This window comes from Cervus elaphus, chromosome 18 (genome assembly GCF_910594005.1).
Source record: "Cervus elaphus chromosome 18, mCerEla1.1, whole genome shotgun sequence".
NCBI classification, from domain to species: Eukaryota; Metazoa; Chordata; class Mammalia; order Artiodactyla; family Cervidae; genus Cervus; species Cervus elaphus.
The window spans coordinates 92,194,734-92,222,010 of NC_057832.1; the positions used below are offsets into that span (position 1 = coordinate 92,194,734).

At 37.0% G+C, this 27,277-nt stretch overlaps 1 protein-coding gene across 2 annotated transcripts in view; it reads left to right on the forward strand.

The window, feature by feature from the left end:
* CPED1 (cadherin like and PC-esterase domain containing 1) overlaps positions 1-27,277 on the forward strand; it is a 314,311-nt gene that overhangs the window by 52,836 nt on the left and 234,198 nt on the right. For both annotated transcript variants that reach the window (XM_043872163.1, XM_043872162.1), the window contains 2 exons: positions 9,807-9,913; positions 18,530-18,605. In XM_043872163.1, coding sequence (XP_043728098.1) covers positions 9,807-9,913; positions 18,530-18,605 — 183 coding nt within the window. The remainder of the gene's footprint in view (positions 1-9,806; positions 9,914-18,529; positions 18,606-27,277) is intronic.

The following is a 27,277-nucleotide window of genomic DNA, read 5'->3' on the forward strand; positions in this document are numbered from 1 at the left end:
TAAACCAAGATACAATAGAAGTAGGTATGTGACAGTGATTTCTCAAGCAGATTTTGGAGGCAAGAGCATTCACCAGAATGAGCTCCAGGCAAGGGCACACAGATCTACAAGTGTATGGAGTCTTAGAGACCAATAAGGGTCCATGTGGCTGAGAGGAAGTAGGGGTTGGGGTGCTGCTTTCAGGGAAAGGGCTAGAGGACTAGGTTGGAGTGGGAGTGAAGGGTCTCTCTTGCCTTGCTAAGGAGTTTGATCTGTATTGTGCTGGCGATGACAAGATCTCTGTTTTCAGAGGATAATCATGGCCCTAGGGAAGGAAGATGGATTAGTGAAGGGAAAAGAATTAGAAGCAGGGCCAGTAATTAGGAGGCTTTGCAGAGATGTGAAATCTTAGAGACTGTGATAGGATTTGAAAAGGTCAGGAAATATTTAAGAAATTCTAATTTAGGCTGAATGGGAATTGGAAATCGATGGCAAGTGGAATGGGAGACTAGTCCAGGATGAAGATGATGTAATGCTTTCCAGCTTGAAGGAGAGAAGGTGGCTACACCTTTGATGGTAACAAAAGTGAATGGACTGACAGTTTTTTGGCAGGAGATTACATGTTCTGATGTGTTCAGCAGGGCATCTGTTGTAGGAAGTAACTGGAAATCTGAAGCATAAGAAAGGTTGAGAAATGTAAATTTGAGAGTCAGTGGCAGGGAAGCTATAGCTAAAGCAATGAATGTAAATCAAAGCAACCAAGGAGTTTGGGTTTAGAGAAAAATGGTAACAAGTGAAAAGAAAGGCTAAAAATTTGGGGACCTGCATGTATTGAGGAGGGTCTCAAACCATGAACTTGATATGTTTCTCAGCCTTTTGTATTTTAAATACCATTATTTTTTTCACTTTCTGCATTGTAGTGCAGATTGGTTTTATAATACCACATTTTTAGTATAAAATGTGTGCTCAGTCGTGCCTGACTCTTTGTGACCCCATGGACTGCAGCCCACCAGGCTCCTCTCTCCATGGGATTTCCCAGGCAAGAATACTGGAGTGGGTTGCTATTTTCTCCTCTAGGGGATCTTCCCAACCCAGGGATTGAACCAGTGTCTCTTACATCTCCTGCATTGGCAGGCATGCTCTAGAGCCACCTGGGCTACATATATAATACTTAATGAGATATATAATTAATATGTGTCTAGCTACAGCTACATATACTTAACAGTCATCACCGTATTTTCTCTGGAGAATATATTTTTTCTGACTTAAAACAAGACAAAAAGCTAAAGTCCATACTTCATTCAGATTTGTAAACTTTTTTGCCTAATGTCCTTTTTCTGTTCCAAAATTCCATCCAAGATATATTACATTTAGTTGTTCTGTTTCCCTAGGCTTCTCTTGGCAGTGGCTGTTTCTCAGACTTTCTTTCTTTTTGATGACCTTGGCAGTTTTGAGAAGAACCAGTCAGATGTTTTTGATGTCCTTCAATTGGGATATGCCTGGTGTTTTTCTGATTAGTCCAGGGTTATGATTTGGGGGAGTAAGACCACAGAGGTAAAGTATTGTTCCTCTCATATCGTATCAAGGGAATGGTATGTACTATACACATGACTTCTCACCATCGATGTTAACCTTAATCACCTAACTGAGGTAATGTTTGTCAGATTTTTTCACTGCAAATTATTTTTTTATTCCCCCTTTCTATACAAGACTCTTTGGAATGGTGTTCTTGTGCACAACTCAAGCTGAAGGACTAGACAGTTGTGATCTACCTCCTTGAGTTTGTAGTAGTTATGGAAATTATTTGGTGTTTTTCCATACCAGAGATTTGTCTCTTCCTCCTCATTTGTTTATTTGTTCAATAATTTATTTATATCCATATGAGCTAGTGGATATTTATTTTATACTTGGGGTTATAATCCAATATTACTTTATTTATTTTTTTGCTCAAATTGTGCCAGTTTTGACCACTGGCTCCCATGTCTCTTTAATGTACCTCCATCATTGCTTTTGTTTATTTGCTCGTTTGGTTTTGAGCTCTTCTTCATTTTCTGGCAGTATGGTGCCCTAGACTCATCTTGTATACTTAACTTATCCAGCCCTTGAATCAGCCATATCTCCAAAGACCCCCTGGTTTCTTCTTATTGGAGAATGGTATTAAAAACTGATACCTGGGTGAGAGGTACAGTCTGATTTTTAAATTGCTGCAGAGTTCATTTCTTTCAAGATTTTCTAAGTTGGTGAGAATTCCAGACTTTCAGAAATTTGGTAAAATGCAATAATGAGACTTTTCTCACAGACAAACAATAGTCTTTAAAGCAGTAAAAGTTTAAACACACAGGCACACACATCTAATCAGTTATACTTCAATAGAAGACTGCAAAAGTGGCATGAAAATCTTTGTAAAAACAAAATCACTTTAAAAAAAACTTGTGGAAGGAAACTTAAGCAAGCCTTCTAAAGTAAACATTTCTCAGGTTTATTTCATATGAACAAACATATCCATTTTTCTCATGCTCTTAATGAAAAGTTTCTTTAGAGCAGGAGTCTTTTAACTTTTACAGAAGTTTAAAATGTTGCCTTTTTGAGCTTGTGAGTAGGTGAGTAGAAGAATTTCAGGAGCTCAAAACTCTTCTCAGAAACAATCTCCAAACCTCTCTTAGGGCAGAAAGTGGATAGACATTAGGATGGGAAAATTTTATCTCTAGTGTGAATTTATAACATCAAGGGAGAGAATGGTTTAGAATTTCTCTCTGGCGAAACACAAAAGTTTTCATCATCAGCTCTTTAAAGGATAAGGAGCCAGAGGCATAACAAGCAAAAATCCATGACCAGACTCTTGGGGCAAGAAACCAGATTTAATTAGATTTTGAGACCATGTTATATAATACACTGAAAATCTCAAGTTACAATATAATGATTTCTTTTAAAATAAATTCTGAAAATTAAAATATAAAATCCAATAAACATCTAGTAAGTGTCTACTATAATCAGTGTTAGATACAACAACTTGCATGTTTGTTGTCCTTAAAGTAAAGCCATGAATTATCAGTTCTGTGTTACTGTTCTGTAGATCCATCATATTAAGAATATAGTTAAGGGAACTGGTTAGTGCAACTTGATTCAGGAATGGCTATTTTATACTCAAACAATCTGGTGGTAGAATCAGACATAGAGCCCAATTTATTATCAATAAGTTAATAAGTATTCATGAATATAAACTACTAATTCTGGTAAAGAAAGGATACAGAGAAAGGAAGACTTTTTATGTGGTAAGAATCTTATTTACCATCTGAGCCACCCTGAGCGACTGAACATGTATAAGAATCTTAAGAAAAGGGTACAAAATTGGAACAGTGAATATATGAAATGTCCTCATGTTATAAAGGAATATATAAAACATATAATATCTAAATATAGTACATAATAATATATAAAGGAATATTATGTATCATTTAATAATTGTTATATCATAAAAGAATATTATGTATTTTTAAATCATTGTTATATTATGAAGGAATATTATGTATTATTTTAAAATTAAGCATTTTTAGTATTTCACACTGAAATAAAACAGATTTTAGGTCATCATGCTTCTGTATCCTTAAGGAATATAATAGTATCAATGGAATAAGTAAATAAGACTTGGTTTTAGTAGCTATGTATCTTAAAAGTTCGTGGAAAAGTTCATTTTCCAAGCTATATTTTATAAGTCTTTTCTGCTTCAATATAGTGTATGTGTTCACAGAAATTTTCTAATAAGTAAAGCACTTGAAATTTTGTATTAGTTTTCATAATTAATATTATAACTCTTTAAATGCAATGACTAGTTACCTTTGTTCTTCTTATGTACTTCTTCATTCTTACTAAGAAATAAAATGTATCTTTATGTTCTTTTTTAAAAAATACTCTTAATATTTTTCTTATTATTCATCTATTTTTAATTTTTACCAAAATATTTCAATATCCTAGGATATGAATTTTAGTTATTGATTTAGCAACTGATCACATTCAGTTGCTCATTCATTTACATGTTTAGCAAACAGGTAGCAAATGCTTGTTAACTTCCAGCCACTGCTATAGATACTGAGAATACAGCAGTGAATAAAATAGACCCAGTTCAACCCTCATGAAGCTCACATTCAAATGGGGAGAGACAGACAATAAACAAATAGGCAAGAAATATATAATATGTTGGATGATGATAGATGTTATGGAGAAAAATAAAGCAGAAGTAGACTTGTCATTCCTTGAGAATAAACAGCACTTTTAGGAATGATGCTATCTCGGAGCTCTCTGTTGTTCTCTGGATTGAATTACTGATCCAGCAGACTTTATCAATGAGGAGGTCATTTGAGAGCCAGGAAACGATTGTTTGCTTTACATGGCAGCCTGCCTGTGAGAAACGAAATATTCTAAAGGCAGCCTCACTCCTTAGGGCAGATGCTTGATTAAAACAAAAATGAGAACAAAAACCTTAAAAAATAGCTCTTATTTTTATATTGAGACATTAGGTTGTTCCAGAGAACAACTTAGAGAAGGATAAAAACCCAATCAGCGCCATATTATGTCTGAATTAATACATCTGGACCCTGATGTCGCCTTCTAAAATTATCTGTGGAGTTTCATTGCTTCCAGAGTCAATGCTGTGGAGGCATGATAATGAACAATAGTGTTCCATAGTTTTGGGGAAGAATCCTGTAGATCTTTCATGTTTTTGTAATTTTGAGATGGAGAATGAACATCCACATCCTGTTTTCGTAGAACCATGTTCTGTGACCTCTCTATTTAAGGGCTTGGCTGGCCTGATCTCAGAGCTAGCCCTGCCCTGGTTTCTTTGTAACAGAAAAGGGAAAGAAATTATTATAACCATCAAAACATCTGAGAAACTTTTAGAGATTTCTTTTCAAAAGTCGGTGGAAACCCAGTTAATATTTATCATTCCCCAGTCCCTCTGCAGCTGGGAGAGATCTTTTATACATTAATATTTCTGTTACTTCAGTTATCAATGATATCATTAATAATGTGCTAGGGTGCTATTGCTGGGTGAGGTTCTAAGAAATACCTGAGTTATACTTGTTATGGTCTTTTTTTTCCCTCTATGATCCCAAATGAAAAATACCAATAACTGAGAAAATACCAAAGCTAATAGTTCCTCTTTGTTCCTTCTTTTGTAAAGTATATGTAATAATTGCTTCTACTCCATAGTGGTGTTCGAAGTTCTGCATAAGTTAATACATATAAGGAGTCAAAAGCTAGGTGTCTTTCTTGGCTCCCAGTTTTTTTTTGGAAGCAATAATGATGTAATGATCACAAACATGGCTTCTGGAGCTAGACTTCCTATATGCAAATTTTCTTCTCACCCTAAACTAGATGGCTGAACTTGGGCAAGTTATTTAAACTTTCTATGCTGAAAAAAGAAAAAAAATATACCTATCAGAGTATTGTGTAGAATAAATTAATTAATGCAAATACTTGGAACAGTACCTGGTATACTATAAGGTCTCAAGGACTATTTGCTGTTGACTCATTATCACTACTATTGCTATTCTTCCTTATTTATGGGGTGGCCTTGGCATATGGTTAGGCTGAGTCACATAAAGGTCATCTTTCCATGTGCCAGGAAAACCTAAGAAGCCATCGTCCAAATTGGCCAGGATCTGCTTTGCCTGTTTTTTCCTCAATCCCAGATCTTTTTTTAAAATTACTTTTTATTGGAGTATAGTTGCTTTACAACGTTGTGTTAGTTTCTGCATACAACAACAATTCAAATCTGACTTCTCAGCTCTTAAACTAATGTCAACCTTCAGGGGGCAGAAGAAACACATCAAGTAAGACTAAGTGTCTAGAAAGAGCCTGTCTTGGGCCACTTATAACTGTGGCAACTGCTCAAGACATACTGAATGTGGAGAGAACCCAAAAAGACTGTGAACAAGAAAGAAATGAAGGCAGATCCACCTAGGAGTGGGACCTGGCCCACTTAACAATCCAACTGAAAAGACATATGGGAAAAAGATGGCTTTGGGGCAGTCTTGATTTTTTTTTCCAGGCTTCTTAGAGAAAGAAGCCTCTAAGAGGCCGCACTTAAGCCCTTGCCAGTTTTAGCATGAACAACCAAATGTCTTTGGAATTGAAGTGACCTTACTCAACCTTGTGGAAAAGCATGGCCAAAAATGGAAATCGAAGGGTATGTTTAGCCATCCTTTAAAGACCAACTGAGCAAATATCAACTTGCCTACAGTCATCTCAACAAAACCCATTTCCTAATGAACAAGCCTAATTCATTAAAAGCTGGAACATCAACTTGCTCAAAGAACGATTCATGGAAAACTGACACACCAGTGTTTTATACCAATCAGTTCTAAGGACTGTTTGCTACTACTAAAGGCAAAAAGCCCAGGCAAAGGTAGGATCAGGCAGGACCACTGTAGTCAACTACAGAAAATGTGGGAAGCTGCCCTCAACTGTCAGTGGCTGCCTTGTGGGATATGAACCCAAAACTTCTAAGTTTTCAAGTGAAAGCTGAAATCTGGATTTTTATGTGACTCATGCTGACATTTGCATTTTGGCAAGTGCTTAAAATTAAAACCAAAACCAAAACAAACATGGTGCAGGCCAAACACACCCCATATGCGGCTGGTACTCCCCCCGTGCATCTGCAGTCTCTGCTGTCCACGCAGGCATTGTCCACTAAACACTCAGGCTTCTAGTCTTGTTGGGGCTCAGATTTGTATCCAAGATGCTTCAAGGCTGACTTCTGAATGTGATTTATTTCACTACTGAGTGTGATTTGCTCTCTGCCCAGTTTCTAGATTTCAGCATGGCTTTGGGGTATTTTTCTAAAACCAAGCTTGAATACATAGCACCAATCATGAAACAAATAATGCCTTTTCTTTAAAAAAGGGCTGTGGGAGTCAGGGAGAGGAGTAGACTTGAAGAGAGTAAGAAATGAAGAGACGGTGAACAGGTCTACTTTAACTAGAAAATTTAACTAGAAAATAGAGGTAGAGTAACAATAAAATAACAATAGCCATTTTGAGTGGAAACAATCAGCATTTTTTCAGATCATGGTGGCAAGAATTAGGCAAGAACCATATGAAAGGATCACTTAAAATTTTGAGTTATAGTTTTCTTCATTTTAAGAGGAAATTGATATAGTATAAAGTGGCTTTGAAATATTAACTTTTACTTTAAAATATTAATTAAATATTTTTGAGAGATGAGGGGTAGCATTATGAATGTCAAGAAATTGTGTGATGCTTTATGAGTTAGCCTAAATTCCTTTTGATGTTTAGATCCCTTACAGATTGCTACGGGCAGTGACTGTCTGCCCTTTTGTTTTGCTATTGACTTTCATATTTCTAGTATAGTGTTTGGCTCAGAGGAGGTTCTTAGTAAATTGAATGCTTTGAATTATTTAAATGAGTCTCCAGTTTCAAACATTTATGACTTAAATATATATTTCTATCAACTCTAGAAATTGTGTGTATGCTTTGGGTAGTGAAGAGGGGCATGCTTCAGACTTAGAGGAATACAAAACATAGTCTGATTTTAACACCCAAACAGTGTAGTCCATAATATGAAATTTTCCCCTCTCTCCATATCCTTATCTTTTTAAAATATTTAGTTGTGTGTATTATGACAGCAGGTTTCTTCTAGTGTTTTAGTTTCTTGGCCTAGAAGTAATAGCAAATGAAAACAGTCTCTGTGTTTTCCCTGTTGAATCCATATTAAATGGTTTTGGCTGAAAATGCCAGATGCTCATTTAAAATAAAGTATTGAGATCATCATAGAGTATTAGGTTTTGACTATGGGAATCTATTTGTAGTTTCCTTCAAAGTGAGGATGCATGGAACAGGGGAGTCCCTTGACATCGGAGGCCTGATGGCTATTACTGGATGAGATTTCTCCCAGCTCCCCATCACCAGCATCATTTCTCCTTGGTCTGTTGAACTACTGTGCTATCTTCCAGCATCTTGAGATACATCAAGCCAGCAGAGAAGCTCTAGGATGAAAGCTCAGATGTTAACTTGAATTCAGTTGTCTGGATCATTTGGTTGGGCAGAGAGGTTTCCCGTCTGGCAACAGGACAACTGTAGACCAATAACTCAGACCACACAGGACCTGTCAAATGGAAAAGGACTTAGTAGTGAACAGTGAAATTTCATTCCTAAGCATCATAGATCATTCTTCCTCATCAACCTTTCCCCTCCCCCGCCCCCGTATGGCTCTTCTTTGAAAGCATTATGCTATCAAGTGAGAAATTCTAGGATATTTTTAAAAGATGGCCTTGAATAATTCCTAGCTTTTTGAAGCTACTAATAATGCAGGAAGTGACTTGTGAGGTCTGGCATAAATACTAAGAAATACTAAATGTTATTTGAAGGATCATTTATCTTAGGATTGATCAACAAAAGATGCCACATGTACAGAAACTGCCTCATTTTCTCAACTGAATTTCCATCTAAAATGGAGAAATTTCCCAAGTGGTACCAGTTCTTTTGAGCATTACTTAAGGTTCTTTCTCTGGGTGTTGTTTTTTTTTTTTTTTAAGATAGATATTTCTATATTGTCTCTGAAGTAATGTGTTTACTACTTCTGTCGTTAGCTACTTATTCATTCATTCATATAACAAATATTTCTAAGCATCAATTATATGCAGGGATATGCTGACACAAACTTATGTAAATATATCAAAAAGAATAAGGGAAAATAAACCCATCTAGCCACATAAATATTAATTTTTAAAAGTTTAAGCATTATGCAAGAATGTATTCTGCAGAGATTATTTTGGCAAGTAACTATGATTTACTGGCAAAGAACTTTGTTCTTGGTGAAATAGCTAAAATATCATTTGCTTTAGTCTATGTTATACTCTGTATTTTAAAGTCAGCTTTGCTGACTATAACTAGAACATAAACTTGTTTTTGAAAAAACCAATGAAAAAAATTTTTCATTGAATTTTATTTCCTACTTAGCCCAAATTTTTCTTTGCAAAAAAAATTCATCAAAGTATTTTTGGGGGCTTCCCTGGTGACTCAGTGGTAAAGAATCTATCTGCTTGCCAGTGCAGGAGACATAGGTTCAATCCCTGCTCTGGGAAGATTCCTCATGCTGCAGAGCAACTAAGCTCATAAACCACAACTTCTGAGCCTGTGTTCTAGAGCCTGGAAGCCACAACTGCTGAGCCCATGTGCTGAAACTACTGAAGCCCACGTGCCCCAGAGCCTGTGCTCCACAAGAGAAGTCACAGCAATGAGAAGCCTGCACACTTCAACTAGAGAGTAGCCCCCACTTGCTACAACTAGAGAAATGCTCACACAGCAATGAAGACCCAGCACAGCCAAAAATAAAACAAATAAATAAAAATTTTTTAAGTAGAAAACAATCTTTAAAAAAAATATTTTTTTTGTTTTTAAGATCTATGAAAATTAATGGTAATACAGAGGCCCAGAACAAAATATTCAGTGTTTTGGCTTCTTGTTATTTGATTTACAACTCCTTCATCTCTTAAAATACTTTATAATCTTCTTTCCCTCCAATTTCCAATTGAGACTTTATAAAATTAGTGACCCAAAACATTCTAATTTTGTCTTTTAGAGGAATGTCTTGATATAACTTCAGATCATTGGATTTTCCCTAAGATACAATATGAAAGTATAAGTTCTGCTTAATTAGAAAAGTTGAATTTAATTACTATGAATACTGTCTTTTAAGTATATTCAGAATCATTGTTACTTGTGTTTACGTTCTTTAATCTGAAGACATAAATGGTGCCTTTACAAATCTGTTAAAGTGTTTGCTTTTCCGTACTCTTTTGCTATTAGGTGAGTTGGACTCTTGGGATCTGCTTATTTGCCTGTCTTCTAGGACAGCTGGTGGAAAACCCTGCATATCAAAGGAAGACATGTGCCAGTTAAATTTACATCAAAAGGTAAACATTCTTTTTCAAAAAGTGAACAGATTTTATCAGACCTGTAGGTATTTTTTTGAGTTTCCTGTGACCATATTTACTTATTTTAAATTTAAGATGTTTTTCCTTTTTATTATTTATCACAGTATAATTGCTTTACAATGTGGTATTAAGATTTCTGTTGTACCACAAAGTGAGTCAGCTATATATCCCTTCTCTTTTTGGTTCCAGTCCCATTTAGGTCACCACAGAGCATGGCACAGAGGTCCCTGTGCTGTTTAGTAGTTATCTATTTTACACACAATAGTGTATTTATGTCCTCCCAACTCATCCCACTCTCCCTTTCTCCCTTGGTATCTGTACTTTTGTTCTCCACATCTGTGTCTTTATTTCTGCTTGGCAAATACATTCATCTATACAATTTTCCTAGATTCCACATATGTGTGTTAATATCCAATATTTGTTTTTCTCTTTCTGATTTAGTTCAGTGTGTATGGCAGTCTTTAGGTCCATCCATGTCTCTACAAATGACACAATTTCATTCCTTTTTAATGGCTGAGTAATATTCCATTGTATTTATGTACCACATCTTTATCCATTGCTTTGTTGATGGACATTTAGATTGTTTTCATGTTCTGGCTATTGTAAATAGTGCTGTAATAGACCTATGGTTTTTAACACCAATATTTCCTGGTCCATAATGTTGAAAAAAATGTCTTGAAAAATTGGAGCCATTGTATCTTTGAAGAAAGTTTCAATGGCCATTCCTTCTACACTTCACCATTTTGGGGCTTCCCAGGTGGTACTAGTAGTACTGCCTGCCAATGCAGGAGATATAAGAGACATGGGTTTGATCCCTGGGTCAGGAAGATTCCCTGGAGGACAGCATGACAACTCACTCCAGTACTCTTGTCTGGAAACTCCCATAGACAGTGGAGCCTGACGGGCTACAGTCCATGGGGTCGCAAAGAGTCAGATAGGGCTGAAGTGACTTGGGACGCATGCCTGCCTTCAACTTCAACTCCTGCCAATCAATATCCAGTTTTACCCAGTAGGATGCAAGACTTGGCCTAAGAAATAAATAGCCTATGGATTTTTGCTTACCCTGGTCACTTGTTTATCCAAGTAGTAAAGATTTTATTTACTAATTCCTTGTTTTGATGTTTTCAAACTTAAGCTGAATCACAACAAAATTAATAGTTTTTAAATTAACTTTTAAAGTTGACATCCAATATTTACTACTGTGTATAATCTTTTATAAATACTTTTAGAAAAACTAACAAAAGGCTTGCAATATGCTAGTCACTGTGCTGGAAAATTTACATTTTTATGATACCTTTAACAAATCTATGAGAAAAATGTCCAAGCCAATAGTTGTTTTTCAGTAGTAAAAGAGTACTATAGTAGCTCCCCTGATCATTTGATATTTCTGCAATTGACAGTGGTTATCACTCCTTCCTCCTTCTGACTCCTCCCTTGGAGGAACACATTCTTTTGCTTTTTCTTGTACATCTTTGCATCTTTGGCTATCCTTTCTGTGTTCTTCAGAGTCACCTTTCCTCTGTCCATTCTTTAAATGCCTCTGTTCCCCAATATCACCCCTAAAGTTTCAACTATCATTTGTAATTGATGACTCCCAACTCTACATCTGAAGTTCCAAGCAATTTCCCAGACTTTAGGATATCCTGTATAACTACTCTCTGAACATCTCCACTTAAGTGTCACACAAACACCTCAGATTCAACGAAGAGTAAATGGATTCATTGTTGTCTCTGGTAAATTCACTTCTGTGCTGGCATTTGGAAGCTCTGCAAAACCGCCCTGCGGGTCCTAAGTGTGGTTAACCACTCTGTCACTTCCCAAGATAGAAATTAGCCTTCACCTTTGAGCCCTTTTTCTCCCATGTCATCTGCATTCTGTCAATCACAAATACTAAGGAATTTAACTTCTAAATAGTTCTCAAATATCATACCTACTTTCCATACTTACTACCTTTATTCTGATCAGACAGTCACTATGTGTAACCAGGACAGTTGCCCAAATCTCTTCACTGATTTTTCCAAAGCAAGAATGTTTTGCCCCTGAAATCCATACTGCTCACAGTTATCAGAGTGAAAAATACAAATTGCTGACTTCAGCTGATTACTCCTGTCATTAAAATCTTGCACAGCTTCCCATTTTAGCTACAGAATGAAGTTGACAACATTTGCTGTGTATATCAGTCAGCCCCCAGCAGGAAACAAATGCCATACTCAAGAATTTAACTGAAGAAAAACTAATGAAAGAGCTATTTACAGAGCTTTTGGCAGGAAAAGAGAAACAAAAAGATTCAGAGGCCCTCAGCAACCAGCTACATCGTAAGGCTTTACCACCCTTGATCTGAAGAAGGGTATGTAGAAGAAATGATATAGCAGAACCTAGTAAGAGCCAGAGACAAGAGAGAAAGATCGGTGGGAAAGGGCTATATATGTCGAAGAATGCAACCATCACCAAATCATAGCCCTACAGAGGGAAGCCAGAAAGATAAGAAAGTATTCACCCTCTCTCCAGTCCTACATTGCAGTCTCTTGCCGCAGCCTCCTACCTAGTACCATTCCAAGTGCTTACGGTATTTGTTCCTATCCATTCTTTATATATGAAGAGACCAAAGCACAGAGAAGTTAAGAAAACTGCTTAAATCTTCCTTCCTAATAAATGAAGCACCTAGGATTCAAACTCTAGCAGTCTTACTTTAAATTCTGTGTTCTTAACCATATCACTGTAGAACCTTTCTAAATAAATATTTAGCCACTGTATTTAAACCCTAGTCTAATCAATATTCTTAAAGAATACATAAATTCTAAATGATACATGTTGGATAACTGTCACTTTGGAGCATGAATAATTTGAAGTTTTGTGAATCATGACTTATTTATGTAAACATAAATAGTCAAAACAGAAGTTGCTTCAGATTTGTTTGGTATGTGTTAGGATTGTCAGTGACCTTAGAATGAAGGTCACTGGCTCATGTTAGAATTACTCACCACTTCAGAACTTTGGAATTTAAGTGCTTAATGAAAATTATCTTAAGATCTGTTATAAAAGTGATGAATGACCAGGAGTTTCTCTATCCAGGAAGAGACTAAAAGGAACTTAAAACGGTATTGGTGGTTCATGTGATGCTAAAAGTGAAGCGAGGTCCCCTCTTTGGGATAACACTAAGTAAGTGGGGCTCTGTCACACCTCTGGCATGTCGTAGGGTTTTAAGAGCAGGGAGACTCACATTTCTAACCCTGAATGTTTATAGAGTTAGCAGTCCTTGAATCTGGGATGCTGTGTTTAGTCCTTGAAGCACTGAGAACTACTGAAAAGCCTCTTATTTTAAAGCTTGTCAGGACATTTTCAGGTAAATATGATGGAGTGATCATCGCATGTGAGAAACGTGCATGATAATAAGACTCTTTTTTCTTTGATTAGCTAGTTCCCTTCTTGCCATTAATTCTCTTCCTTATGGATAATACCAAACAACTTTCAGAGAAGGTCTGATTTTTGATAAAATAAAAGATGTGAACATCTGTACAGATCTAATGAAGAAAAAGAACAGTTTCCTAAGATACAACATGACATGTGATTCACTCTCAATGTTCATGAGAAATCAGAAGAAAAATTTTCCCTGAGTGCTTTTTTACACTTCATGTAAATAGTCCAAATTCAAATGTCTGCTTTCCTTATGAGTTAATGGTATTACTGTGGCTTTAGTTTTTTTTTTTTAATAAACCTTTTCTGAATGTTTATAATTAATATTCTACTGTTGCTCTTATTAATGAAATATATCTCAAAATAAGAATGATTTTTTACTTTTGCTTCTGACAGTATGTAATGGAAACAATTTAAATGGCAGATTCCCACAGATTAGGTTTGTAGAAGGTACATTGGGATTGAAATATTTTTAAATGTACATTTCCTTTCTCTCAGTTTGAGCTCAGAAATATTCCATGGCTCAAATGTTATTGTCATTTGTTTCATATATATTCAAATCCTTTCAAAGATACAGAAGCTTTTGTGCCAGGAAAAACAGCAGTCTCTATAACATGCACACGCACACATATACACAGGTATACATAAAGCATTCAAACCCAATAGAAGATCAGTATGTATCAGAAGTGACGCTTCGGTTGGTCGTGGTGTGTCCATGTGGGTTCATCAGATGTAACCTCTCTCTCTGGGGGAGACGCTGATGATGGGGGAGGCTGTGTGTGGGTGGGGGGGCTGGGCATATGGGAAATCTCCGTACCTTCTCTTCAGTGGTTGCCTTGCCCTTAAAATTGCCCAGCTCAAAATAAATTCTATTGAAAATAATTATTGCAGTATTAAGCCAGAGAAGCTCATTGTATACAAGTCGGCTAATCCCAATGAAAACTTCTCTGATTATGTCCCACTTGATAATGAAGCAAATCTTACATATTTTATGATGTATGTAAAAATAAGAATAAAAAGCACTAGGATATGGAAGAACATTATTAGGTTTAACTAATACAAAGTTAAGATATGTGTAATAAAGTTGATTTACCACAGCGGTTAAGACCCATAGTGTCGTGTGTGTTTACTTCTTTGTGTTTGTGTAGTTTAACTGCTTAGTTTGGTGCTCGATTCCAGAGTAGAATGGAGATGATACTTCTGGTGTCACGTGTTGCCTGGGTCATGTCATCTGTTTTGACTCTATTAATTCCAAAGGTGTGCTTTGGAGCAAAGAGCAGGGGGAGCATGTCGTTGGGTGGGGGATGCAAACGTGAGAGCAAGTGCTTCCCTTGGCTTGGCTCTGGCTTTCTGAAGCAAGTGCTTTGTTGACGCTCAGTCAGTTCATCATCCTGACGCAAGATCTCATGTGAAAAGTCATCTCTCTGATCCTGCTCATGCTTAGTCACTCAGTTGGGTCCAACTCTTTGCCACTGCACAGATTGTAGCCCACCAAGCTCCTCTGTCCATGCGATTTTCCAGGCAAGAATACTAGAGTGGGTTGGCATTTCCTTCTCCAGGGAATCTTCCTGAACCAGGGATCAAACCTGGGTCTCCCGAATCTCCTGCATTGGCAGGAGCATCTCTCTGATAAGACACAGCAACTACCCTTTGTTTCTGAAATCTGTGTAAGCTGTACTCTGTCTTTGCAGCATCTACACACATTCTTCTGGCCCATTAGTTAAGTTCCTGTAGTTCCTTTTACCAGGGCTCTGCAATTCCTTTGTGTTTGTAGAAGTCAGGATGTCATAACAAGGATGTTGTAAGCATCTGCAACAGTAGCACATTTTCTCTGAGCCCTTCAAGAAGTGGGTGGAGGTTTTAAATAGGGACCTGTGTCTGTACACAGCCTTTCCTGCTTCTTAGCTAATGCTGCTTCTCTTTCTTGGCCCTTCTGTTGTTACAGATTCTATTTAGTCAGTAGCAACTGAGTGATTTTTTTTTTTACCTTAAGTGGAGGAAAATGGTTCAAGTATATGGGCTTTTAAACCTTTTCACAATCAAATTTAGAAGTGTGTTTTGTGTGGTAACAATAACAGCATAAAACCAGTAAAGCTCTGTGGTGGACTCCCCAGACCTTTGCCCCTCCCTCCAGCCTCTCTTAGGAATTCTGAATTGAAAACTTTAGGGTTTTATGAAGGCCCTTCTTTTCCTACATTTAGACTCTAACAGTGATCACTTTTGAATTTGAGAAATGTAGACTTCCTAAAATCTATCCACTTTTCTCAATTCTTATATTCCCAAGAATGGGTTCTGCTGAAGCCTGGGCTTTAGTACAGTGTAGATGTGGTACATACATGCAATGGAATATTAGTTGGCCATTAAAAAGATTGAAATAATGCTATTTGCAGCAATGTGGATGGTCAACCCAGAGATGATCATACTAAGTGAAGCAGTCAGACAAAGACAAGTATCATATGATATCACTTATATGCAAAAAAAATTTTTTTAAAGATACAAATGAACTCATCTACAAAACAGAAACAAATTCACAGACTTAGAGACTGAATTATGGTGACCAGAGAGGAAGGATGGGGAGGGGAGGGATAGACTAGGAGTTTGGGGGATTGACATGTACATGCATGCTAAATCACTTCAGTTGTGTCCAACTCTTTGTGTCCCCATGGACTGTAGCCCGCCAGGCTCCTCTGTCCATGGGATTCTCCTGGCAGGAATACTGGAGTGGGTTGCCATTTCCTTCTCTAGGGGATCTTCCCAACCCAGGGATTGAACCCATGTCTCTTACGTCTCCTGCATTGTCAGGCGGGCTCTTTACCACTAGTACCACCTGGGAAACCCCATGTATATATGTCTATGTTTAAAACAGATAACCAATATCTGTTTAAAACAGATAACCAAGGACCTACTATATAGCACAGGGAACTCTGCTCAATATTCTGTAGTAACCCAAATGGGAAAAAAATTTAAAAAAAAAATTAAAAATAAAGTAAAATATCATTCATAACACAGAACCTTGCAAATGTAGAGATTCAGTAACTGGATTGAGTCATACGTTATTTATCTTTTGTATGCACATACTAAGTTGCTTCAGTCGTGTCTGACTCTTTGCGACCCTATGGAATGTAGCCCAGCAAGCTTGCTGTCCATGGGATTCTCCAGGCAAGAATGCTGGAGTGTGTGCCATTTCCTCCTCCAGGAAATCTTCCCAACCCAAGGATCGAACCTGCATTTCATGTCTCCTGCATTAGTAGGCAGGTTCTCTACCACTAGCACCACCTGGGAAGACATGTCTTTTGTATAGACTAACTTGAATAGGAAAGTTTACATACACATGAGTTCAGTTCAGTTCAGTTCAGTCGCTCAGTCATGTCCGACTGTTTGTGACCCCATGAACCGCAGCACGCCAGGCCTCGTCCATCACCAACTCCTGGAGTCCACCCAAACCCATGTCCATTGTGTCGATGATGACATCCAACCATCTCATCCTCTGTCGTCCCCTTCTCCTCCTGCCCCCAATCTTTCCCAGCATCAGGTCTTTTCAAATGAGTCAGCTACATTATTTTTATGTACACTCAGAAATTAAAATGAGACTATATTAGAAATGGTTTTATTAGGAGAAATTAATTTTTGTTTTTTTATAGAAGGGGTTTTCTGCATTAAAAGTTATAGAGGAATAAAAAATACTCAATCATTGAAAAAAAAAAAAGCAGAGTATTAAAAAATTTATGCCTGACCTGAGCTGAAGTTTACAGTTTGCTGAATAAATGGATAGAGTTAACAAGATTGCAAGGATTAGAAAACTTTTAATCGATGAACTGTTTCAAAGCACTTTAAATGAATCATTTTTTAAAAACTACAACTTGTGGTTGAATTGTTGAATTGATCAAAGCTTAGAGCAGAAGTGGTATTTAGAGACCCAAGGCTCTATTTTTCAAATGGAGAAACTGAAAAAGAGAAGTAAGGTGATATGCTCAAGGTTCTGACTGTATTACCCACCCGAAAAGGGACTAAAACCCAAGATTTTGATTCTTTCTCTTTTCTCCAACTGCAACTGAATTCTTTTTATCCAGTCAGGTCAGCAGGTCTGAAAGAAACTCTTAATACAGTACACTCTTAGGATGGGCTGAATTAATTTGAAAGTAATCAATAGTTGGTCAAAAATGAATCTGATTTTCAAGCTAATTTATACTGAATCTTTCTGTTGGTTTTAATGAGGTGTTACCATATTTGGTGTTCTTTGGGGGATTCAGTTGAGAATAGCTAGTTAATCTGTAAATTCCAGAGAGAAGAATTGTTTGTTTGTATTTTTTCTTTATAAATTAAAATATGTGTTTGGATTTATGACTACATTTATAAAGCTTCCCAAGAGCAAGTTTTTGTTAAAATAGAGTTTTGTAGTGACTGGATTTTATACTTGAAGCAATAAATACCTTTCAGTATGATGTGAAAAGTGGTGCAATGGTAAAGAATCTGCCGGCAGTACAGGAGACATGGGTTCCATCCCTGGGTGAGGAAGATCCCCTGGAGAAGAAAATGGCAACCAGTCCCAGTATTCTTGCCTGGGAAATCCCATGGACGAGGAGCCATCAGTTCATGGGGTCGCAAAGAGTAGGACACAACTGAGCACAGACGTAGCATGAAATGAAAAGGTCTTCCTAGGTAGTGCTAGTAGTAAGCAACCCATCTACTAATGCAGGAGACATGAGAGGTGGGTCTGATCCCTGGGGTGGGAAGATTCCCCTGTAGGAGGGCATAGCAACCCACTCCAGTATTCTTGTCTGGAGAATCCCTTGGACAGAGGAGCCTGGCGGGCTACAGTCCATGGGGTTGCAAAGAGTCGGACACGACTAAGCAACTTAGCATGAGTGAAAACAATAAATGCTAACAGGTTAAGCATTAGCACTAGATGTCTGTGATTCAATATCATGACTTTGAAGTGTGTCTGTGTTTTAAAAAATGTTCCCAAATATTTTGAAAATTCCCAAGGGCAGTTTTTATCTTTTATTAGCAAATAAACCACTCTATTATTTTGCATTTGAATGTTGACTTACAGAGATTTGAAGATAGGGAGTGAACAGTGTAGGCAATACTTCATACATGTACCCTGTGGGCTGTTTGTGTTTTCCTTGCTTTAGTGTTTATGAATGCTTAACTCATTAAAACTTTTCCCTTTCCTTTCAGGTAAACATATTACCAGAAATACAGCATCAGCTTTGCAGAAAGGAAGGATTATGTCAACTCATTAAAAGATTCCCAGGTAATCTTTCATTTGTTTCCTTATGCATAAATTTGTGAGATATATAGGCTTCCTCAGCAGACACCAACCAAGGAGCCCTCAGATCAGCATACTAAGCTCCTTTGTTCATCAATTCCACCTTCACAAATCTTCTAGAATTCACAAGGTTTTGCCAAAGAGAAAGAACTTGATAATAAGGAATAACACAAAACGTTGAAATTCTTTCTCTTAGTTTTGCCTTCTAAATTTCTAGATGAATATTCTTTTTCTTCCTGTGTATTTGTCTTCAAAATAATTGTTGCTTCATTTTAAAAGCAATTATTATAGTGCTTCTTAATTATCTAAAACTTGAGATTTTTAAAAAATATATTTCTTTAAGTGATTCCAATCTTAACAAATTTCTTTCTGCTTCCTGGAGGTCTCTCAATTTGTCTCGACAACTTTAGAAATTTGGGACAAAAATTACCATCTCGCCTCCTCATAGAGTCCCAGAGTGGAAAGAAAACATCAGATTGCATATGAGTCTTCACTGATGTAGTTGTAGCTGACTTGAAAACTCATCAATGAAAGGGTTCCTCAGATTTCTCGTTTAAAACACACTTAATGTTTGTCACTTGAAAGTATTACACTATGTCGGGGTACTCTTTCTACCCCCTTCTGATGTCTATGTCAGAAGCTTTCTCTATCCCTTTTATACTTTAATAAACTCTATTGCACACACACACACAAAAAAAGAAAGTATTACACTATGTCATTAAAATTTAAATCCACATAGTTTTATTTATGTTTTAAAAATTAATTTGTGTCTGAGTTGAATCAGAAAACTGGTATCTTAACCCATCAGCTTTTCCATGGGGTTTCTGCTTCTACAGCAAGCATGAGCCACGTTGATATGTCCCACTATAAGGACCACTGTCTTCTATTGTCATTTACCAAAGATGAAAATAGTCACAAATTAGCAATTAAACTTTCAATTTAAGGTACTTGTTTAAAATAAATAATCTATATATAAACTTAGTTATGCAGGTATCATTTTATATGACACTTGTAACTGACTCCATGATCTCTTTGTTTTGTTTATGTAAACTTTAGTGGGTATTATTTTATAAAAAAATATTTTTGTGAGATGCAAGTAAACTGATTATTCCCATCAGTACATTATTAATATGTATATAGAAATCCTTTAATTAAGTCAATTTTTAAAACATTTGTTTACATTTTGGACAGAACCTACATACTTTTAAAGTATGTTTTTCTTTGTTGCTGTTTGCATTTCAAAATGACTGATAAGCACTGGAGTTAGCAGAATAGAAGCATGTTAATGAAAGCCTGTTTGTAGCCAGATATGAATTACCAGTTTCAAAAAAATTCCCCAAACAACTCTTACCTAAGTTTACATTTTGCTTCTGTAAGATTAAAAAAAAATTTAGTCTACTTCGCTTTAAACATTTCTTATTCTCAAGATCATCTATAAGTTCTAGACATATGTCTTCCTTTCCTCACTGTCTAGTTTGTAATTTTCTATGTATCTCTGTGACTAACAAAGTAATTTCATGGAATATACAGCCTTTTTAATGGAATTATTTCTCCTGTAATGTTATCTTTCTATAGCTGAAGATAATTTTCTTAGATGTGTAGCTTTAAAGGAATAGGTCTACAGCACTGTTTTTTGGTATAAGCTTTATAAACAATAGCTTATGTTGGAGACAATGACTATGAATATACAGTATACAATATAACATCAATATTAATAAGATTAAAAAACACATTATTTGTTGTGAATACTGAATATTTAATATTGGATACAGATCAGATAGCATCATGCCTGTACCTAAAAATATTTTTTTTTCTAAAAATATTTTTAAAAGTAGGTACTATTAAAAAGATGGTAAAACTAAACATAATACTATATACTTTAGTCATTTTATTTAAAACCAAAGTGATCTATGCCATTTTGAGACAGACAAAACACAGATTTTGAAACCAGATATTTTTACCTCTGCCACCTATAAGGTGTGTGAGTTAAATTTGAGTTGTTGTTGGATTTTTTTTTTCTTTAAGCTATAAAGTGAGGATAGTGAGACCCATTTCACAGATTTAATTAAAAAAAATAAAGTATACAGGTATGTCTATGAAATTGAAAGTGAAAGTTGCTCAGTCGTGTCCAACTCTTTGTGACCCCACGGACTATACAGTCCATAGAATTATGTGTATGTAATTTTATTTGACAACTAATACATATTTATATACATACTATTAATATACTAACACATAGTGCTCCAAAGTGGTAACTGGGTCATCCTAGGTGTGAAAAGTCCAACAACAGACCTTTCAATAATTTTTCTCTTTATGTGACTGATTATCACTACAATTTTAATTTTCTGCCGAACCTGCGAAGAGTCAGAATTCACCTTCTTCCAAGTTCACAAGTCTGCCTGCCAGTTTCATGGGAGCTGGCAGAAGACAGGAGACTCCTGGGTCAGAGACAAATGACTTTATTATTTATAGCAAGAGAGGCAGACAGATTATCAGCATTTGCAGTGGTTCAGCTCCCACAGGGCAAGTGAAGAGGTCTAGGTGGTGACGCTTGTGTACCAAGTGGTTTGCATTTCAAGAGCAGAGCTCCTAGCTTAGAGAGTTTGAATGGTCATAAGGTCCGTGAGTGTGCCTGCCCTTTGCCCCAGAAAGACCCATTATTTTTGTTATACTGGGCAAAACCTTCTCTTTGCTCTGGAGAGAGACACCATCTGTATCTTTCAAGGCTATCTGCTGCATAAATATCTTTGAAAAGATCGTTCAGAACAGATTCTTAGTGCCTCTGTTTGCAAATGATGCAAAAAAGTGAAAAATACATGAAGCAGTATCTCATAACGATTTCAGAAAAGAATACCTGACAGGTTTAAGTTCTGAAGTTTAATCAATGTATAATTTGGGGCAAGATTTGAAGCCTGGTTGCACTTCAGGTTTTTTTTTTATCTATAAAAATAAGACATTTGGCAATTATTAACAACTCTGAGATTCCATGATTTCTCCATGCCTTTTTCCCATACAGACATGCTGTGCCAGGCTTTATCTTGAGCAGTAGGTACCGACACAGATGCTACGAAGGCAGGGCTGATCATCCTGATGAATCTGAATGGGACCTTGCAGGTGTGGCAGGACAGAGTCTGAGCCAGATGTAGGGGAGAGTTTAAAGACAGCCTGTAAGACTAACACAGTCTGTTCCGTGTCCCAGCTGCACAGAGAGTACCTGCTATTAGACTTGTGACTCACATGGAAAGGCACAAATCCATGGGATTTTTACTGGCTAGCCCAAAGGTTTATTTTTATCTTGCCATGTAATGTGTTTGTGTTTGAAGACGAATGCTTCATAATTTTTCATTGGCCCAAATTTTTTTACTAATGACTTTTGTTGCTTTTTATTGTGCATGCGTGCTCAGTCGTGTCTGACTCTGTGACCCCATGGATCATAGACTTCCAGACTCCTCTGTCCGTGGAATTTTCCAGACAAGAATGCTGGAGTGGGTTGCTATTTCCTACTCTAAGGAGTCTTCCCAACCCAGGGATCGAACGCATGTCTCCTGCATCTCCTATATTGACAGGTGGATTCTTTACCACTGCACACCACCTGGGAAATTGCTTTTTATTAAGTTTTTTTTTTTTATAAAAAGAGTTCTTTTCTATATTTAAAATATAAGTCTAAAACAAAACACCAGGGAAACTGTTTTATTTGAGTTGTCAGTTGTTTTTGTTCTCTTTTATGCCATCCAAGAAGCCTTGGTTAGTAGTGTGCCAAAGTTTTGGCTATTACTCATTCTTTCCAGTTTTATCTTAGTTCTGAGTACTAGCTTTCATGTGAAATTTGAAATGTACCCAAACTTGTACTCAAAGATAGCATTTTGAACATTTTAAGATCTCTGGCCTCATCTTTTCAGTAACATGTGAATATATAAAAAAAGAAAAGGAAAAGGAAAATGATAAACAGAGTTTACCTCTTTTGTTGTATGTCAACAAACCTGGACTTTTAAAAAAATATAGATATTTACTACTGAATATAAAATATATCCTTTAATAACATAATTGAACTTATTTTAAAATATCAACCAATATTAGTTATTTATCTCACATGGAATTGGTGATCGTTTTTAAAATTCTAGGTCTAAAAATTTCTGTCTATCATATGATACCAGTGAAATATTGTCAGGGAATCAAGTAGACTAGCTTGAATTTAAACAAAGCAACATGGAAATTATCAATGCTTAATACCGTTTGAGAATTTTTATTGATTTCATTTTTTCCTTTCCTCTACAGTAATGTTCTCCTTCAAACAAGAATGTGATTAATGAGGTTCCCAGTATTAAAGAAAACTGGGGACACAGCTCTGTGAGGCAATCAGGCAGACTTTCAGAGAAGACCAGAGTTTGCTTCTTCTCCATGCTCTCAAATGCTGACACCCCTCCGTGTGTCCTCTGAATGTGCCTTCATGCTTCTGCCTTTCCACTTCTGTCCTACACACGATTACATTCTTTGTGCAAAACATTCTTTCCCTAAGTAAAACCCTCACCTCTTTAGTATGACTGACTTCAGCTAGGTGATAGAATAAAGTAAGCTGATGGAACTAATTCAAACTAAATTATACCCTCACCCCAGTCATAAGCCTCTTACATGTATTTGCATTTTTATAAAAGAAGTTTGCAAACCCAATGAATTTCTAATTGGTAGAATTTCTGGAAGTGCATTCAAATTCCTATTCAGTTTACCAGCAAGCCGTTCACTCCCAAAACTTACTGAATCCATCTACTTTCCTCCATCTCTACCATGACCAGTCTTGTCCAAGTCAATGTGCTCTTATACCCTTCCCATTTCTTTTCTTGCTTCTGAATAATCCAGTTCATTATAAACACTAGCCAGAGTGATCTTTCCCCCCCATTTCTTTCAGAAATAAGACAGATTTAGGGACTAAACAGCAAGGCCCAAGTAACTAGCTCTTATGCTCTGACTTGAGCCAGGGCTAGATTTTTTTTTTTTTTTAATTGAGACCAGAAGTCACATACCCAAGTGTTTATGAGAGCCTAGTATGTGACATGAGAAGCTCATAACAATTCAGAAGCTTGCAAGACCAAATGACCTGCACATTTTCAATATTTGGCTTGTCATTAAATTTATAGACTCATTAATATAAGTCATTTGGGCTTCAAGAAGAGAAGAGGAGTTGAAAACATAGGAAGGTGCAAGGCAGTACCATGTGACATTGCCAAGATATACCTTGACAGAGGGGCAATGTTGGACACATAAAGCTCCCCCATGTTTCTCAGACCTGTAGAATTCAGTTACCACTAACATTCAGACCCATCCGGTAGTCGGGTCCTTCTTGTCCCACATTTGTGTCCTCACACTTCTCTAAGCTCCTTCCTCTTGCATATTTGCATTTCTCTACACACTTGGTAACTCCAGCTCCCATTCACCTCATGAAATGGTAGCTTTCTTTCCTAATCCCTAAGGACAGTGAAGCTGGGTGTTCGGCTAAAACCTTAATCTCTGGTGTTGGGAGGGATTGTTGGTATCTCTTTGCTACTCCTCCTTCCTCTCATCTGTGAACATCCTGATCATTCAGAATATTCAATAAGAAAATCATCACCTGGATTGACTCTTTCTGGAGACTTCAGACCTACCATCATTCTTGTCAGTTTTGATGCCCACATCAATGACCCATTCATCATCACAGTTCTTTGATCTCATCAAATCCATGACCTTCATTTCTTTTCATCTTCAGCCTCCCATCTGGGCAGCCTTGCTGATTAGTAATTTGCATCACAGACAACTATATCCATCTTTGAGACTTTAATTCTCCACTTGATAATCACTGGCTTTCTGGCTTTTTCACACCTTCATTATCTCTGAGCCTGGAACCTCAGATGTCACCTTTAATACTCTTAATTCTGCTACTTTCTCCAAGTCCCTCAGCTGTATTCAGTCATAATTTCTTTCCTACCAAGCCTGGACCATTGAGTTTGCCACTTGGAGTATTTCCCTACAAGTGTATATACTTTTCCTTAAATATATTTTTCCTTAAACATCAACTCTTAAGCCACCAATTCAGAAAAATCTTACAATCTGTCTTCTCTGCTCCCAAACAGTAAACACTGAAGAAAACACACAAGTTCTCTGTTCTTTCGATGTCTTCCTCACTTGCTAAAATGGAAAAAAAAATCATACTACTCCTGCAATTGTTAGCTCAGCCACCACCATCAACACAAGTAGCTAGTGCCCCCTGAGGCATTCTGTCCTAATTTCCCTCTAGGAATCTTGTGAACACACATTAAAAAATTTTGAATACTAGCCCTAGCACTCACAATATAGGAAAATATCAGAGGAATTTCCATACATTCTAAGGCTGATGGAAGCAAATTGTGGTTCTTAATGCTCTGTTCGATTCAGCGGAGTAGAGAAGACCCTCTCCTGCATGATCAGTAAATATTTCAAAAGAAAAGCAGGCAGAAAGTGCTGATGGTTTGGGTGTGGTTTCTAAAAGAATGTCTCCTGTGGTTTTAGCAAGCCATCAGTTGGGCTGAACAAGTTAGATGCCGGGAACTTAAATCTGTCATTCAGCTGTTTGTCTCAGAAGAGTTAAGTGATAAGAAAATGACACATTCCTTCCCAGTTAAGCATATTGTTTTGCAAATGAAGCAAATATGAAGTAAATATATTTTACATTGAAAATCTAAGCTCTCTTTACTCAGGACTGTCTTCCAAGTAAAGTCCACCTGATTTGCTGAGACAGATACATTTTCTTTCCTCTTGGTTTCTGGTGTACTTGTGAGAGCTTCCGGAATAGCCTAGTCATACACTATGACTTAGTTGTATTTGTATATGTTTGTCTCCCTACGAGGACTAAGACACCCTGTTCTCAAGTTCCAGTGTATGGGCATAATTCCTGGTATATAATAGTACCTCTAATATTTTTAAATGGAAGACTGGAGAGGATACTGATGGAGGGGGTTAGAGTGGTGGAAGGGCTTCCTTGGTGGCTCAGATGGTAAAGAATCTGCCTGCAGTGCAGGAGACCTGGGTTCCATCTCTGGGTTGGAAAGATCCCCTGGAGAAGGGATTCCAGTATTCTTGCCTGGAAGATTCCTTGGACAGAGGAGCCTGATGGGCTACAGTCCATGGGGTCACAAAGTCATACACGACTAAGTGAGTAACTGTTTAGAGTGGTGGAAGGGGACCCTGCTGATCATTAGAGGGCTTTGGCGATGCTTGGATGAATTTATCCCTTTACTCACTGCACAAATTCAGTATTGAGTTGGCTCTATGAGGCAGAGTACAGGCAGGAGAAATGGAAAATACTGGCTCCTTCCTCCAAGATATAATTACCCATTTTGAGTAATAAGGTATTTGTATCCATGAAAGAACTAGAGGAATGTTATCATATTACACACACAAAGCAGAAAGATACCAATAAATTACATGACTGGTATCCACTTCTGGGTGATTATCATTGCAGCCCAGAGACTGGTCATCTTATTCTTGTCTGAAAAGAATATGCTTAATACTTTCTCACATTGTCGGTTCTCCTCATGCATGCAGGCTGGAGATGGCTATAGACTTCTTATGAACAGGCTTGTATTTTTGTACCATTTCAACCCCCAAATCTTTAAATATATGTTCACCATTTCTTTAGAGAGGATGATAAGGACAAAGTAGAGAGATAGTGGTAAGAGGTGTCTCTCTTCTCTTATCCAGTAATGTTTTAGGGCTTCTTATAGATCAGCTTTGTGGGCAGTTTTCTTCATCTTAATGGTTCTGCATTCAGGATAGAGGAAATAAATCCAATACTTCTTGCTGACATTGTGCTTCAGCATTTTTGCTCTGTGGATCCCGTGAAAGAAAGTGAAGATGTCTGAGCTGTAGCCAGAAAACCTAAATCAGAAAGAGAGAGCATTGATCTTGGTTGCATAGGTGTGAGGTGGATTATTTTTCTTTGTCTTTAAAAAAGAACCATTGAAAACCTACACACACACACACACACACACACACACACACACACACACACACACATCCCAGAACCTTATGTAACGTAGGAAGAAATGACCTTGCTTTGATGGAAAAAGGGTAGGGCCCTTCCTTCTTTATCCTCTTCTTTGCCCTTTCTTTTTTTCCTCCTTGTGGTCCCCAGAGGCCACTGCCTGCCACCTGTTTGACCCGTAAAAATCCTCTGAAGACTTTGGGCTGGGAACCATGGCTCTCAATAAGGAACTTTAGGATAGAGAACATGAACAGTGGTCAGTGGGGGTGGATTCTATTTATCAAGCGTGATTCTATTTTCAAGCACGGAAGTTCATAGAAATGTTCTTCTCTTTCCTGTGTCCTGTTAACATTTTTGGCCACCATGAGAAGGAAAATAGAAATCAAATTTGAAAAATGATTAGACATGCATGTTTAAATTCCTGTTCTCTTTCTCTTTTTTTATGCTGTTATTGTGCTAGTGAGATGCACTTGTTATGAAAAGAATAGAAAATACAGATAAGCAAAAAGAAAGAAGAAAATTTAAATTTAGTGAAACTACATAATTTTCCCTACCTGCCCCGTTCATGAACAATTTTTATATACTAGACTACTATTCAATTCAAGCATGAACAAATCATGGCATATTTTTCAGTGGGAAACTGTGAATACACTAAAAATGATGGCAG